Source organism: Ctenocephalides felis, unplaced genomic scaffold (assembly GCF_003426905.1).
Source record: "Ctenocephalides felis isolate EL2017-DRISC unplaced genomic scaffold, ASM342690v1 CF-g0.4_SCAFFOLD_01886, whole genome shotgun sequence".
NCBI lineage: Eukaryota > Metazoa > Arthropoda > Insecta > Siphonaptera > Pulicidae > Ctenocephalides > Ctenocephalides felis.
In genome coordinates, this window is record NW_020538040.1 from 181,309,514 (window position 1) to 181,324,605 (window position 15,092).

Below are 15,092 nucleotides of genomic sequence, written 5' to 3' on the forward strand. Positions count from 1 at the left end.
ACTTTTTGAAAATGGCACACATTTCAAAACTGACAAATCAAATAAACAATTTGTCAAATTGATCATTTTACAGCTAAGAAAGAACTGATCTATAAGTGTTTTAACAGTAAGAGTCTCATTCCCGAATTTCGAACATTACAACTAGATGAAATGGCTTGTGATTTTAGACAACTTAGCAGACTTGAGTCAGAAACTGGGCTATCCATCTAATATAGGTCTATGAGTAAATATCAGTGTTGAATGATGTGTTATATAGGTGAAGAAACACCTGTGACATGGAACAGTGCCCGAGGGTGGACGTGCGCGCTTTTGTACGATATGTAATAGCGATACAAGCCAACATAATATAGAAATCTGAACAAAATCGAATGGTTTGTGGTCAACGTAACACAGACAATCCGCCGATCGATGCATTCACTGAACCAAGCCGATGACGTCTCCGTATTCATCTCGTTTCCATAACGGTTACAAACCGATGCTGTCGCCTGATTTTCTCGGTCGATTTTCAGTAAGCCATAGTAGTACGTGTTCGAAGTGCTATTTAGAACTTATCACTTTTGTCGTGATTCGTTATATCCGCATTTCTATGGAGAAGGTGGCAAAAAACTGAAAGCCGCACTTGCACGCCGACTCGACTACGATAAAGGGAGAACTCGAACTCTTGATTGGGTTGAACGCTACGATATGCAAACGACCGCTCGATTGCATTATGCTCTCTGGCCAGACCAAGTCGACGACAGCAAAAAATATCCTTCTTATTAACACCATAATAAAAAAAAACCGTATCCGGCAATAAAATATATCATCTCATATTAAAAGATCTACTGAATTATTTACGTTACTACGTTCCAAAATTTGCAAGAAAAAGTGGCATAAATGTACTAATATTATAAATCAACGATGGTGACTAATAGCATAAGTAGTGCTAAGATAATTAGATTTTAGTAATTAAATTTATTATTACAAAATATACCCCATTACTGAAGTTTTTGAATCTTTGCAAATATATTTTTATCCGATAAATATATTTTGAGAGGCGCATGTTGCAAAATTCTAATTTTACGAAGAAATTATGTTCATTAATCCTAAATACTTTATCGATTTGCTTTTGGATCAAGTCGTGGAGAAACTATTTTGAAATATCTTGCATAAGCAGAAGTTGTCTATAAAGTGAACATTTCAACAACCTATGACATTTTGTTCAATCACCCTAAATATTCTTTCGAATTGCTTCTGGATTATGAAAAATTTGTAACAAGTCCTGAAAGAATTATTACGAATAAATAAACTTGATATTTTACCTCGACTGATCTCATTAAGTCTTGCACAATTATGTTTCGTATTAAGGTTAAAGTAATAAGCGTACGTAACATTTTTTCTGAAATATTTATTTTTTGTTAGGCATAAATCTATGTAAAAAATACAATGCAATAAAAAAGCAATAACTACATATGATCAGTAATAATGCGACGTCGATATACACGAATCGGTTTGTAATCGTAACAATGAGCTTAGAAATTGTGCTTTTTATGTTTATATGTGATAAATAGTTTTGCTCGGATGAACACAGCTAGTGGTATTAACATAAATTTTTCTAGTTTAGCAGATTAAATAAATTTAAAGTGAGAATAACGCGAGTAAAATAATTCGCTTTTATATGATTTATTGTTACTATGTCGTCTTTCAAATACATTTTCATCATAATAGTGATTAATATAATATTATAAATAAAATTAAACATTTCGTTAAGACAAGGTTTAGTTTATATACAATATGATACAATGATGGACAACAACAGCAGCAACAGTTCCCACGATGCGACGCAACGGCCGATGGTGATAATACACGGACACTAAAAGTATTAATCTCACAAGAAGTTTTACTTTTTTTCAGCTCTTAAACACCCACACCAATATATCGTTGTAAGGTAATTGACGATAATCACAAGTTTTATCATAAAAAACATTAATTCATGAGCGGCAATCGTATGGATTTCGTGCTATTTATCAACGTGTGACATGTCGGTACGAAAAAAAGTAGTTTTCGAGGGCGACCTATAACGAGCGCGGCACCTATTATTTTTTTATCAATATATTTAATTTCCCATTACATCTAGTGAAACAACCAGTAGCTAATAGTGATATAAACGCTCTATGTATTTATGTGAATCATTATTACAAAGCGCGTTATTTAATTTGGGAAATACACCGCTCGATGACGGCGTCGTTCTTTTAATTCATACGAAGTCATGAAAAACGTTAACTAAGCCAGAAAAGAGTCGACAAATAAATGCCTTTCGACGTCCGTGCAAGTTTTTGACTCTAATCATGGGAAGGAATGGCTTCGGTCAATTGTCTCGGGAAACGAAACTCGTGGGACTCGGCGATTAGCAGCCTGAGGATTCAGACTGACAATTTTCGCTTTATTACTGACCTTATTTTTTGCCTTACGAGCTGGATTGCTCGATTTTATATAATGTAATGTGTCCTTTTTCCCGTATTTTCGAGCTCCACCGTATTCCCGTTCCCGACTGACACAAAAGCCACCGGTCACCGGATGTGTTCTTCGATCGTGCAAAAGAACAACGAATATAAAAGAAATATGCATATAAACCACTTCGTGTACACATAAATATGCAAACACTGTTCTTTTTATGAACATATTCAAGGAATAAAAATAACTAACAATAAGCCAATGACTGCATGCGCGCTTTGCCAACAGATTCCCAAGTTATATACCACCATTTGAAAATGGAAAAGGGCTCAGCACTAATTCAAGTTGTCATTCTATCCAAATGAATATAAACGAAGAGCGCGAATTAAAATTTCGTAATGAGTACGAATTGTTTTATTATTTTGACAGATAATTAATTTGAAGAAGAACAACCATAATTAATTGTAAATCCATTCCAATTTAACTCAACAATTAATATATTACTAAAAGCATTGTAACCAAACGTTCGTCGTATAGGTACGTATCTATTTGTCTGTTAATTCAATGCCACCGGTATCGCGTAGTCAGCGCGACTTGCCCGTTGTTGCCGCGACTCATCGGCGTATATTTTCTCCGGAGCCAAGGACGTTCCCACAACACACTGCCGCCGCTGATACTTATTCATTACCGCACCGATAATTATACAAATGTATAAATGAAATAATATTGTTTTGTCTCTTAATATGACATTATGCCTCAAACAAAATTGCTGAAATTTTAGATTGAATGAAGAGAACTCAACTATCATACCCGGACGTCCAATCACTGGATTGGCATTCGATTTTGAGTTTTCTTTAAGTACTACCAAAAATTCTGAAAACAGTATGAGATTTATGTAGAAAAATTGAACTTTTGAAAATATAGGAATTAAATTCTCAAACTATTTAAATTTGCTTGATTTTTTTTTAAACAATGAAGATAACTTTTTATCGTCTATATTAATGTATGTATTAATAGATCAACCAACACCAATGGGTTTTGATTTGAAGTATCTACTATTTTTGCAGTTCATCGGTATAATATAATGCTTAATTTAAAAATTATACTGGTAACTTTAATTGAATATTTCATCAAACGTATGACTTATAATTCGTGCATGGTTTTGTTCGACTTGTTTTGAATGACTTTTGATGTTTTAAGAAGCCAAAAAGTAATGAATGAGAAGACGTGAATTGCACCATAAAAAATTCAAAACATTCCTGTACGTGCACTGATACCAGTACAAAATCTGGTCGAAGACTAATCTGTTAGAACAGCTACTAGATGGATCTAATTTCAAATATAAATTGTAAAATAAAAACAATTATTAAAATTTAATATCCAATAAACTCTAGAAAACTGCAATTTATTCAAAATCTCTACTTCAAACAATATTTAAACATAGACTATAGTTTTAGGTAAGTGTAGCTTCTACTTCTACACAAATGTAAATATGTGCATTATTAATTCAATATGTATTTATAATAATTGCAGTTTCAACTATAGTTCTAATAACAAATATATTTAACAAATGTTTCAAGCCGAAACTTATCAGTTTTAAAGAAAATACTTCTATCACACATGACTATCAAAATCGAAACGAAAAAATAGTTACAAAACCATACACATCACATAAAATGATCGTGATAGGATCTCAATAAGAACCATTGGATTCGGTTTTTATAACGTAAAAAATATTTCTATATGCTTTGTCATCCAGAAAAACAACATTACGTATTTTAGGATATTACATCGGTGAATTTAATGAATGGTACACAATTTAAATAGAATGCAATTACAGATGAATGTAAGCTTTAATGTAAATGAAGGCGTTAGAAATATAAGGAATACTTTATTCAAAAGAAATATTGAAAAATTAACACTCATAGATTAATGCCATAATCTACTAGTTAATGATAAAATGTAAAAGAACGGATGACAAATATGAATATTTCAATCTATCATAATCGAATCAATTAAAAATTAAAATATAATACGGCTATCAAAATTGTAATTGAAAGAAGTCATGGCATAATCAAATAATTCGCTAATTTACAGCATGCCTATGCATAAATAATGCAGCTTCAACTGGTCATTATACATAATTGCTAAATTAACACAATTCCGTTCCGTTATAGTTTCGACATGAACGAGGCAAAAGTTCTGTAGCACTTTGCTTCTTGATGATATTGCATCGCATAATTCACGTTACTCCTTCAATGTACGATAAATGTTATCCTGGAGAAGCTATAAAATATAAAACGTTCGTACGTAGTACAGTACAGCCCGAGCGAGCAGTAAACCGCTGTTATGATGTTCTCCGCATGTTTAGCGGTGAATTCGGCGATCGCGAGGAGCGATATTGAAGCGGCTACGAGTACCTACCTATTGCTCGCATTTCAAGTCGAAGGAAAAGGCAAGCACAAGGCAACGTATGGAGAAATTAACGATTATATGTTTTTATCAAATTAAAACAGTCTATATCTCTAATAATATATGCTACGGTTCAAATCTTAAAACTAATTGTTAACTAATTTACTACACTCTAAAGTGTTATATCTGGAGCATAGCTCTGAACGGATCAGAAACATGAACTCTATGAGCGACCGAAAAAAACTATCTGGAGAGGTTCGAAATGTGGTGCTAGAGGCGAATAGAAGATAAAGTAGACAGACAGTTTAACCAATAGAAAAGTGCTGAATAAAGCAGGCGGAAAAGAACTCTATTGAGCACGATCCTGAAAAGGAAAGACAACTGGATCGGACTCATTCTGGAAAAAGAGTGCCTCCTACACGACGTTGTCAGAATAAAATTGAATAACTAAACGGATTGGGAAGAAAAATAATGCAGATGATTAATGACTTACGCGAGAAGAGAAAATATAGGGAGCTGAAAGCCGAAGCACAAGATCGGAAAGCATGAAAGAAAAAGTTTGGAAAGAAAAATGCATAAAAGTGTATAAAAAGTAAAATGGCAATGGGAATGATAAACAAGAGAGAGAAATAAGGAATCATTGATTTGTGGTGCTCTCACACGATGGACCTGCCTTCGGGCTGACTACCATTTATTATTATTCATTTACACGTGAATACATTTTCAAGGTATGCCAAAATCCAGAGAGTCTTAACACAAAAATATAATTAATGTGTTTTAAGTTAATTTTTAGGAGTAAATTTTAATTACATTGGCATATTTCATCATAATACGAAAAAAGTGATTTTATTGATTTTTATTAAAATTATCTCCTCATGAGAGGCTCGCTCTCTAAAAACAGTATAGTTGCACATCGCTCCTTCGGGCAATATCAAGATTATCGTAATGAGATGATATTGCACTTGGAAACAGTGAAATCGGATTGCAAACTCTAAATATGTGATATTTGAAGCAATTTGCAGTTTCCAGACTGTCCTTTTAAACAATTACGAACTTTATTATTACGACATCGTTGTTTTATGACGTAATGATACGATATTAAATTAAAGATGAGTGATACAAAACGAGAGAACCATTTATATTTGTGTGAGCACGAGGTTTAAAATGTGATGCCAAGGAGGAATGAAGAGAAAAATAAAACTGTAATATATAAAAATGTAAAGCTCGAAATAATAATATACGTCGACAATATTTTTTTTAAAAACTTATTGTTTATATATATATATATATATATATATATATGTATGTATAGCGATCAATGAATGATAAAGAAACGTTGCGTATTGTTTCACCTATTATTATGACATCGACGTTTCCTTGTTGCATATATTGTTTTAGATCTACCATTTTTTATTGCCGAGTAATTCCAAGAGTGATTAATATTGAGGTTAATAAACGTTATCAAGGCCTTATGTATATCGTGCGGTACAAGTTAATTTAATTTCATCAAATAACAGCCATTCGTACAAAAATGATAGATTGAACATAATAATGATGTTTTTAATTTATACTCCATTAATATTAATAAGTAACTCGATTTCAACAAGTGCTAACCGGACAACTTCAAACTAAGTATATGCATTTGAAATCAGTGCCTCGAGTATAAAAAGAGTAGAAATTCAAAAATCATTATTTCTGTACAGGTTGTTTATATCTCTTTCCGGCAGCAATGAAAACCGATTATAGTTTTCAATCTTCAAAAAGTGATGCGTCCGTGTATAATGTGCGTGCAAAATCGTCATTATGTGCGTGCATTTCTTTGATTGGATCGAAATAATGGTCGATAGGTTTCGAATCTGTATCACGTCTTAGATCGTCGGCCCGATCGACCGACTAACGAGGAAAATTAACACCGGCGCGCGCGAAATAGTAAAGCGCTCGACAGAAGGTGAGAAGTACACAAATGCGGGCTGTAATTTCAACGAGGCGGACGAGGCGGACGATCAGGGATCGTGCTCGATAGTTTATTATTGCTAGCCGAATGAATAAATTCATTTCATAACACATAACAAATCACGAAAATAGATGAGTAAAAATATGGGCTCTATCATATTTGCAAGCATCAATGCTTAGAGAACTGATTATACACGACTAACGGCCGATTAATTACTGTTGAACTTCAGCAAATAAATTCTATATTGAAATAAAAAAATCTTTGCAGCAATACTGGGTGTCTGAGAACTCAACGTCAAGACAAAACGAGGCGATAGAATTGACAGTAATTGTCTTGAATAAATTATGAGCTTTTAAGTGCAACCTGGAGCTTTGGTGAAATTGTGACCATTTTTCGGTTATTGCGGGTAATTGATATTAGATTTGTTCATTTAAGCTTTTAATCCGCAATCGTAAATAACATTTCTAGGACGACAGTCAAAAAAAATTACCACTACTCCAAATGTTTAAGGTCTAAGACTTTTTGTTGAACTCAGGCTTCTAATTGCTTGGATTTATAATAGTGTACTAGATTAGTGTTATTTATACAAGTGTATTTCTGTGTCACATTAAAAAATGTAATCATTTTATTGATACCTTTCAGTTTTTCTTCTGAATAACGGTCTTGACGTAGACTAAAATGTGTGAATTAAGTAACTCTAGTCATTAATTATAGGCGATTCAAAATCTTATATTTAAAACTAATCTAATAATATTCACGTATGCCAGTGACATTCTTACTCAAATATAATATATTGTACGAATAAAACTATTCTAAAAATTAAATAAAACGGAATCTGATCGTTCTTCAGCCAAAAACTCACGGTTTTGTCACGGATTTAATAATGTACAACTCGATTTTTTACCACGTCAATACGTAAGCATTTCTTACCGACTAGTTTTACAGTATAAAACGGAAATGAAAGCGAAATAATTGTAGATATCGATTATACTACAATGAAACACAAACAAAATAGTCATCGATCCGTTTTGTTCGCGGTCCTAATATCGACATTTTCTCACGTAGTACATTGTGAATAACGAAGTAAGAACCTAAGAACGCTCTGTGACGAAGATAGATTTCACTACTTCGAAGCTAATAGAAACATAATGATATAATATATAGGATATTTTTTTCAACGTATTTATCCTTGCCGGCGAATTTATTATGTGCACGACTCTGACGTAGCCGGTATTATTCGTATCTACTTTTTTCAATAACATATTTGGAAAAAATAAATGGATTGACTTGTGGAAACAAATCTCGTTTTGTCATTTACCAGCAAAATTTCATGGAAAGTAATTCATGAGTTAAAGTTACGTATGTGTTTTTCTCTAATTTTCTCTAATACTTTTCTAAATTGAAACCATTCACCATTCAAATTAATGTCACACATTATTTTAGACCAGTTCAAACATGACGAGCACAAATATATATATATATATATATATATATATATATATATATATATATTCCATCATATGAGAAAATTTTAACTATCGTGTTTTCTGTATCCTACAACATCACGAGTAAGATTTGAATTAATATAAATCGCGGAACAACTGGAGTAATTACAATAAAACAGCAAATCGAAACAAAAAAATGAAGCATAGGAAGATTGAATGCGCTATGAAATATTTCTCTTATACCGACACGTGTACTCTCTCACGAATCGTATAAAACGATCGAGAACATTGTAGTAAATGCAAACCAATAGATCGTTCGTTCTCATAGATCTCATTGACTCGATGATAAACGGCAATAAAATACTATCTATGCTCCCAAAATTGTTTGAAACCTAGTAATCACAAATGAATACACAGCGATTACAAACTCTTTTTTACACAAAGAGGAAAAAATGTGTTCCTATCACAACAAGGGTCTACTTCAGTAGATCACCAATAATAATAAGAACAAGTCGCCTAAAGTTTGCGCTACAGCTCATGACACTACTCGCGCCAAAGTAATCGAGTGAAGGAATATGAAAAAATCTAAGTCACCAACAGGACTTAGGACACGGATGCACGAATCCTATTTCCACAAGTTGTGTTCTCACACCGCATTGGAATATGTATTCATTTATAGCTTAATTCAAGTAAAATTGAACTAACATCACGTTGCAAACGAAAGATATTTCATAACCGTTCGCGGTCTGACCTCCATTTCCTCCGGCGTGCGATAACACGCTGTGAATCACCACAAGACACAAGACGCGGACCCGCTGCGTCGCCGACAACGATTTTCCTTCGATTTCGCATTTTTAACTTTAAAGAACTTACTAAAAATTGAACTTGCTCAAATAATAAAGATTCTCATTTTCTTAAGCTTTTTGCTTTTTTTATCGTCATTGTAAACATCAAGTATTTTAAATAAATTAATATTGGTTTAATGATGCAGAATTAAATTCGACGGTATGGTGGAAAAAAATTAGGGTTGAGACTTTAATTTATTAAGTATAACTAAATTTAAAATTTTACTATGTATTTTTGTTATAATTTTTTTGTGCCTATGGAAAAACAAATAGCATAGAGAATTCATATTGTAAAAATGATATATGTGCCTATTCTATTCTTCAACATTCAGCTAAGGCTTAGCTGCTAAACCAAAGTTGCTTTCGACTAACATGAAACAATGTTTAAATCATATATTGAATAAATTTAAATATAGAGACTCATAACGAAAAAATTACGTTACCTCTTATTCGAATACTTAGTAAAATCTATTAAAATAATCAAGCAAAATTTTAGCATACAAAAGCCAAACACAGACATTGCTAATAAATATGCAATAGAACTAAATAGTTCATTTTTAGAAGAAAAATTTTATAACACTAATTATAATGTGAAGCAAAATACAATGTATATAGTCGATTCGAGTCAATTAAAAAAGAAGAACCAATTGTTTTTCGAAAAATTTGTTATATGTAGATCAGCTCCCTGTCTACTGAAGTTCGAAAGAGCAATTGTTCCGTTTGCGAATTGTTTAATTATCGAATACCTACAGCGTTGGTACGCGGGATACCCACAGTACTCCTTTTTACTTTGATATGTTGTGACAGATGAGAAGATTCATTTCGATTCGATCCACGATTTATTATTGCAGAAATTATTTAATAAGAGGTTAGATTCTTCAAAAATGGAATATCGGATATACCTTAATGAAATATTTGTTACAACCAACAACAACTATATATCGACCCACTACATAGCATCCAGTTTGTTTTTTAACAAACTGTTTAAATTTAAAAAACACCACACATAACGTTAAAATTGAAATATCAAAACTTTACAAATTCAAAATTTCACAATCTTAAAAATTTTCTAATATTTTTACAAAAATTCACAATTTAGGTAAATTTAAAATTAACAGAAATTTTAATGTTTTACAAATATTTTAATACACTGCTTTCCAAAAATATAACTTCGAGAAAAAAAGTTTCAGAATTGTTGAAAATATTAAAATTTTTGAGATGTTACATTTGTTGAAAAATATGAAATATGAAAATATTAATTTTTTTTTTTAATTGTGAAACTTTAAATATAAAGTTTATTTAAAAAAATTCAACCTTTTGGAAACTTTGAAAAGATAAAAAATGAAAATTTTTGTTTTTTTTTTAAACATGTAAATTTTATGAAACTAAATTATTGGAAAAGATTCTAATGGCAATAAAAATAATTAAATAAATCCAGTCCAAAGCAGAAATCGATTATTTAATATCATGATATATGTGAGCCAAGTATATAAAAATCAATTAAAAATTGTTTGCAGTACGAAACTGATAATTGAAAATTTTCAATATTGGTACGAAATCAAGTTATTTAGACACAAAAAATATGTAATTCCTTAAAATACACCAAATCGGAAAATTTTCAAATTTCTCGTTGTTTTCAACCGTTCATGCAAATGACTTATATCTGATTAAAATCTCTGATAATATTAAAAATAGCACTCACCGTCTCCGCTCATTCCGCTCTGAGATCCATGTCCCCCGTCTTCTGCAAAATCGAAAATATCGATCATTATGAATTACAACAAGCCGAAATAATAACAAAACCGGCGATGACATTCATTCAGCTGATTGCATCGACTGATTTCACTTCCGCGAAGTCGAACGATTCGTAACAAAGTGAACATCGTCGTCGGTTAAGATATATTATGCAGAAACTTATTTTTATAAAACTTAGTATAAAATATAATATTACAACGACTTAATTTTTTGTTTTTATATAATCACATTATATAGAAAGACATTTAGTAATTGAAGTTGTTAATATAAGCGATGGGATATTAGTACCCTATTTCCAATATTTGACTTATTGCCAAACATTCTGTTTGACACTAGTTTACCAAGCATATAGTTAGAATTTGCGTTTAGACCCATAATTTTTTATAAATAAGAAATAATTTATAATTATCCCAATGCTGATTTGAATGTTTGTCGAATATGCTTATCATTTTTCCATGATTTCAATGGATGGAAGTGCCCGTGCCATTTTTTGGTCAACGTCGAACCGTGAGTCACCCGCTCTGCCGGTGTCTCTCCGGGTCTAACGTAAGTCGCATCGCCTCTCGGAGCAACGAGAGGATCGGCGACGGTACAATGCATCGCTCAATTAGTTTCACATGTAATCGGATCAATGATTAATTGCTAATCATACGTACAATGACAATAATATTCATTACACGACAATGAATCATTACTGTTTTTGGTTTTCTGCGACGATATGATTGAATTTCTCATTGCATCACCCAAAAAGATTCCACATGGATATTCTTATTATAATTGCATTCATTTATTTAGCTAATTATTAATAATATATATATATATATATATATATATATATTATTTGAGATCAATAAAGGCAGATTAATAATAAAAAAAATAAACTAGGTGTAAGTAACATTTTCCCTTGACTTTTTATATACTTCTTGTGATGACAAGGTTTTCAACAGTTTACTTCAAAAATAAATTATTAATCTTTTCAATCTTCAATTAATTACTTTACATTCTTTATATAGTAATATAAAATATATCTGTTTCTGGGCATTGCAAAAAGAAACATTGGAACTCTTAAATTTGCCCCATAAGCCCCATCTCACATACTTTATAATTGAAAGAAAAATCGGTAGTTACAGATAATTGTATAAATCAGAAAGCGCACAACCGCGTATTAGTGATTGTTTATTCGATATAAGTGATATCGAAGTGAGAATAATAATCCCAAAGGCGATGGACAAACAGTTTAAAACCCATGGACCTTGTAGCTCGTGTACACGATTAATCGATTTAAAATTTTCGATGACAGTAATTTCAGTCGGATGCAACTTTGACTTCATAACAGTTATATTCAGTCGTTACTTATGGTTGCTTATTTTGAGACCAATAATTACTCGAAAAAATATATCTATATGCATATATTTTTATTATGTGTCTACGCATATTACCAGATTCGTAAGGCATCTGATGTCGGTAGTCGCGCTGTTTCTTTTTGTTTTCGTCTTCCTGGTGTTGCATGTGCATTTGGTTGTTGGGCATCAGGATCTGGTGATGCTGGTCGCCAGCAGCCAGGCCGTGCCCCATGTGTTGCATGTGCACGGCTGGCTGGAGTTCCATGGTGAGCATAGCACACCAGGCGGGCCCTGGAAAAGAAAATTTAAGTTTAGGATTTAATGGCTTCATATTAAGTTTAATAAATACAAATATGCATCTATATGTACATACATATTTAAATATTTATTTAAAAAAAACAAATGAAAATGGAAGAACAATATGAAGAATATTTGCGTCAACGGTGAAAAGAAAAGATATATTAATCGCTGATCTTTCTATGCTGTATAAATGTTTCATGAATACGCGAGAAATGTATTTTATTAAATATACTTGCTCTTGCCTTAAGCATTTTCTGGTATATATATATATATATATATATATATATATATATTATATACAGTATTTTATTAAATAATGTTAAAACATACCATATGCAAAATGTAACATATGTTGATTAAATGACGGTATGTAATCAAAAATATTTGTTAGTATCTACTTTGATAAAGAGACAAATAATAGTCTCGAAATGTTTATAACTCTAAGATCATTTAATGAAATAGTACAAAAACAAATGTTGTGTGTAATATAATAATAAATAAAACTTTCCACTCATAATACTACAGACAATGCATTATTATGATCAATTTTATATATGTAACATCGAAGAAATATGTTATAAAAAGAAATATGCATATAAAAATATACCAACTTCAAAAACTACATAATTATATTGAATTAGTGGTTAGAGCTGTATCATTCCAATCTAAAACCAGGTTTGATACCCGTCAACCAGTATTGACATCGGTTTTGACTCGTGTATATAAATTGTATATTGTATTTAGTTTCCAAGTGAAAATAGCATTTCAGGGCGTTGCTGTAACATCCCAATTAGAAAAACGACTATGGGGACTGATCTGTTGTGCGCATATTTTGTGACTGTTTGTTATGCTAACAATAGTTAAATTGAAAAATTTAGCATAATAACTCGATAACCATTTCATTTCAAATGTCGTGTTTTAAGACATTAAAATTTAGCATAACAATAAGACAAGAATTTAGTTTAGCCATCTTCAAGTGACTAGAATCTATCACTCGTGTATGTAGCAGTCTTCATAATACCAAGTAATTCTTCATACATAGTTTTTAGTATGTCTTAAGTCCACATGAACAAAAAAGACGTTAAGTCGTTGTGCTATCCGTCGTCCCCCCTAGTTTGTCAAAACTACTAAAACTTAAAATGGGTCTTTGCAAACGTACACAGCAAGTCAAAAAGATGCCTCATACAGATAAACGTAGTCAGGGTTCGGTGCACACGAGTCGTCCTTTCTTTCTTATGGCTAGGACTGAATGCAAGAAGAAGGAGCCAAACCGGCAGCAAAAGCAACAGCAACGGCAACGGCAACGGCAACAGGCGAACGCGAGGGTGGAGGAGCCGACCAAGTCACGTGGAACAGAACGAGCTACGGGAAACATAGGAACAAACTTCGGCGAACTACAAGTGCAAACAGTCAATGGAAAAAGAACTTAAAACAAATGAACGGAGAAATATTATTTCACTATATCTAGGTCCGATTAGAGAGACCAAAAGCAATCCTTCAGCTGGAGCAACATCCACAAACTGCAAGCAATGAAAACAAATTGCAAACATTATTTTGGTACTAAAATAAATAAATGCAATTTGGGTCCGGTTGCAAACAACAAATTAAATTTAGTTATAAATTCAATCTCTAATTGGTTCAATTCTAATAATCTTCTACTCAATATGATAAAACTCAACTTATGTCATTTGGAACAGTTAATGAAATAAATAATGAGATCAACTCTGACTATCATGACGTCCCAGTTAATTTTTTTCCCGTTTCATTAAAACTAGGACAAACATATTCGTTCCTTGTTATCAAAACTTCTTTTATGTTGAAGATTCTTAAAACTGAAGACAGTTTAAAATGTGTTGCAAAAGGTATTCTGTGAATGTTCGTCATCCTTATATAATAAATTTAAATTACAAAAAAGAGCACTAAAAAAATTTTTTTTTTGCTTAATGTTTTGTATATTTGTATAAATCTGTTTGGACAATTCACTGTATCCTCTATATTTTTGCTAATCATATTGTGATCCATAATGAAGAATCTTTAAAACGTTATGTTATCAATGCCAAATTCATATCATATAACAAGAAATTTCATTATCAAGAGACCAATTTTCAAATTTGCAACTTGTTGTCTACAGGTTAGAAAATTAAGTGATGATCGATTCCATAATACCATAATCAAATTCTTAACATCCCAAAGTTCCTACGATATTTCTAAATATTCTAAATTTTGGTATCAAACAATATTCTACCAATAAATTGCCTATAAATAATAATGAACAACTAAGTAACCAATCCTCTAATAATGCTAGGAATTATTACCACAACATTCATAAAACAATAAGTTCTGATTTTTGCTAAAATAAATAAACACGCATGTATATAATACTTGATACAATTTTCTTCTGATGACTCAAATTTTCCCATTTTTCTTTTCAAAATTATATTAACAACCTTTTATTAACCCTCCATATTAAACTTTTATATTATAGTAATTATTTTCATACTTTAAACTTCTCTTGACACAAATGTTCTTATTTGTAATCATTAAAAAAAATTATGTAGCTGATAATTAAAGTTTTTTTTATTATCAGGATCTCAAGATATCAAGT

The 15,092-nt window shown here is 31.6% G+C and overlaps 1 protein-coding gene across 1 annotated transcript; it reads right to left on the bottom strand.

Moving 5' to 3' along the window:
* Nucleotides 1-9,421: 9,421 nt before the first annotated feature.
* On the bottom strand, nt 9,422-13,527 carry LOC113376327. The gene is made up of 4 exons (XM_026616236.1): nt 13,482-13,527; nt 12,284-12,478; nt 10,792-10,833; nt 9,422-9,456 (listed from the first exon to the last, which is right to left on the bottom strand). The coding sequence occupies exons 1-4, from the start codon at nt 13,525-13,527 to the stop codon at nt 9,422-9,424; spliced, it is 318 nt and encodes a 105-aa protein (XP_026472021.1).
* Nucleotides 13,528-15,092: the final 1,565 nt, after the last annotated feature.

Coding starts and splice junctions, on each gene's coding strand:
- LOC113376327 (XM_026616236.1), bottom strand. CDS start 13,527: ATGTATGAAGAATTACTTGGTATTATGAAGACTGCTACATACACGA. Junction 12,479..13,481: donor GAAGACTGCTACATACACGA/GTGATAGATTCT, acceptor TTTCTTTTCCAG/GGCCCGCCTGGTGTGCTATG. Junction 10,834..12,283: donor TCAGATGCCTTACGAATCTG/GTAATATGCGTA, acceptor TCGATTTTGCAG/AAGACGGGGGACATGGATCT.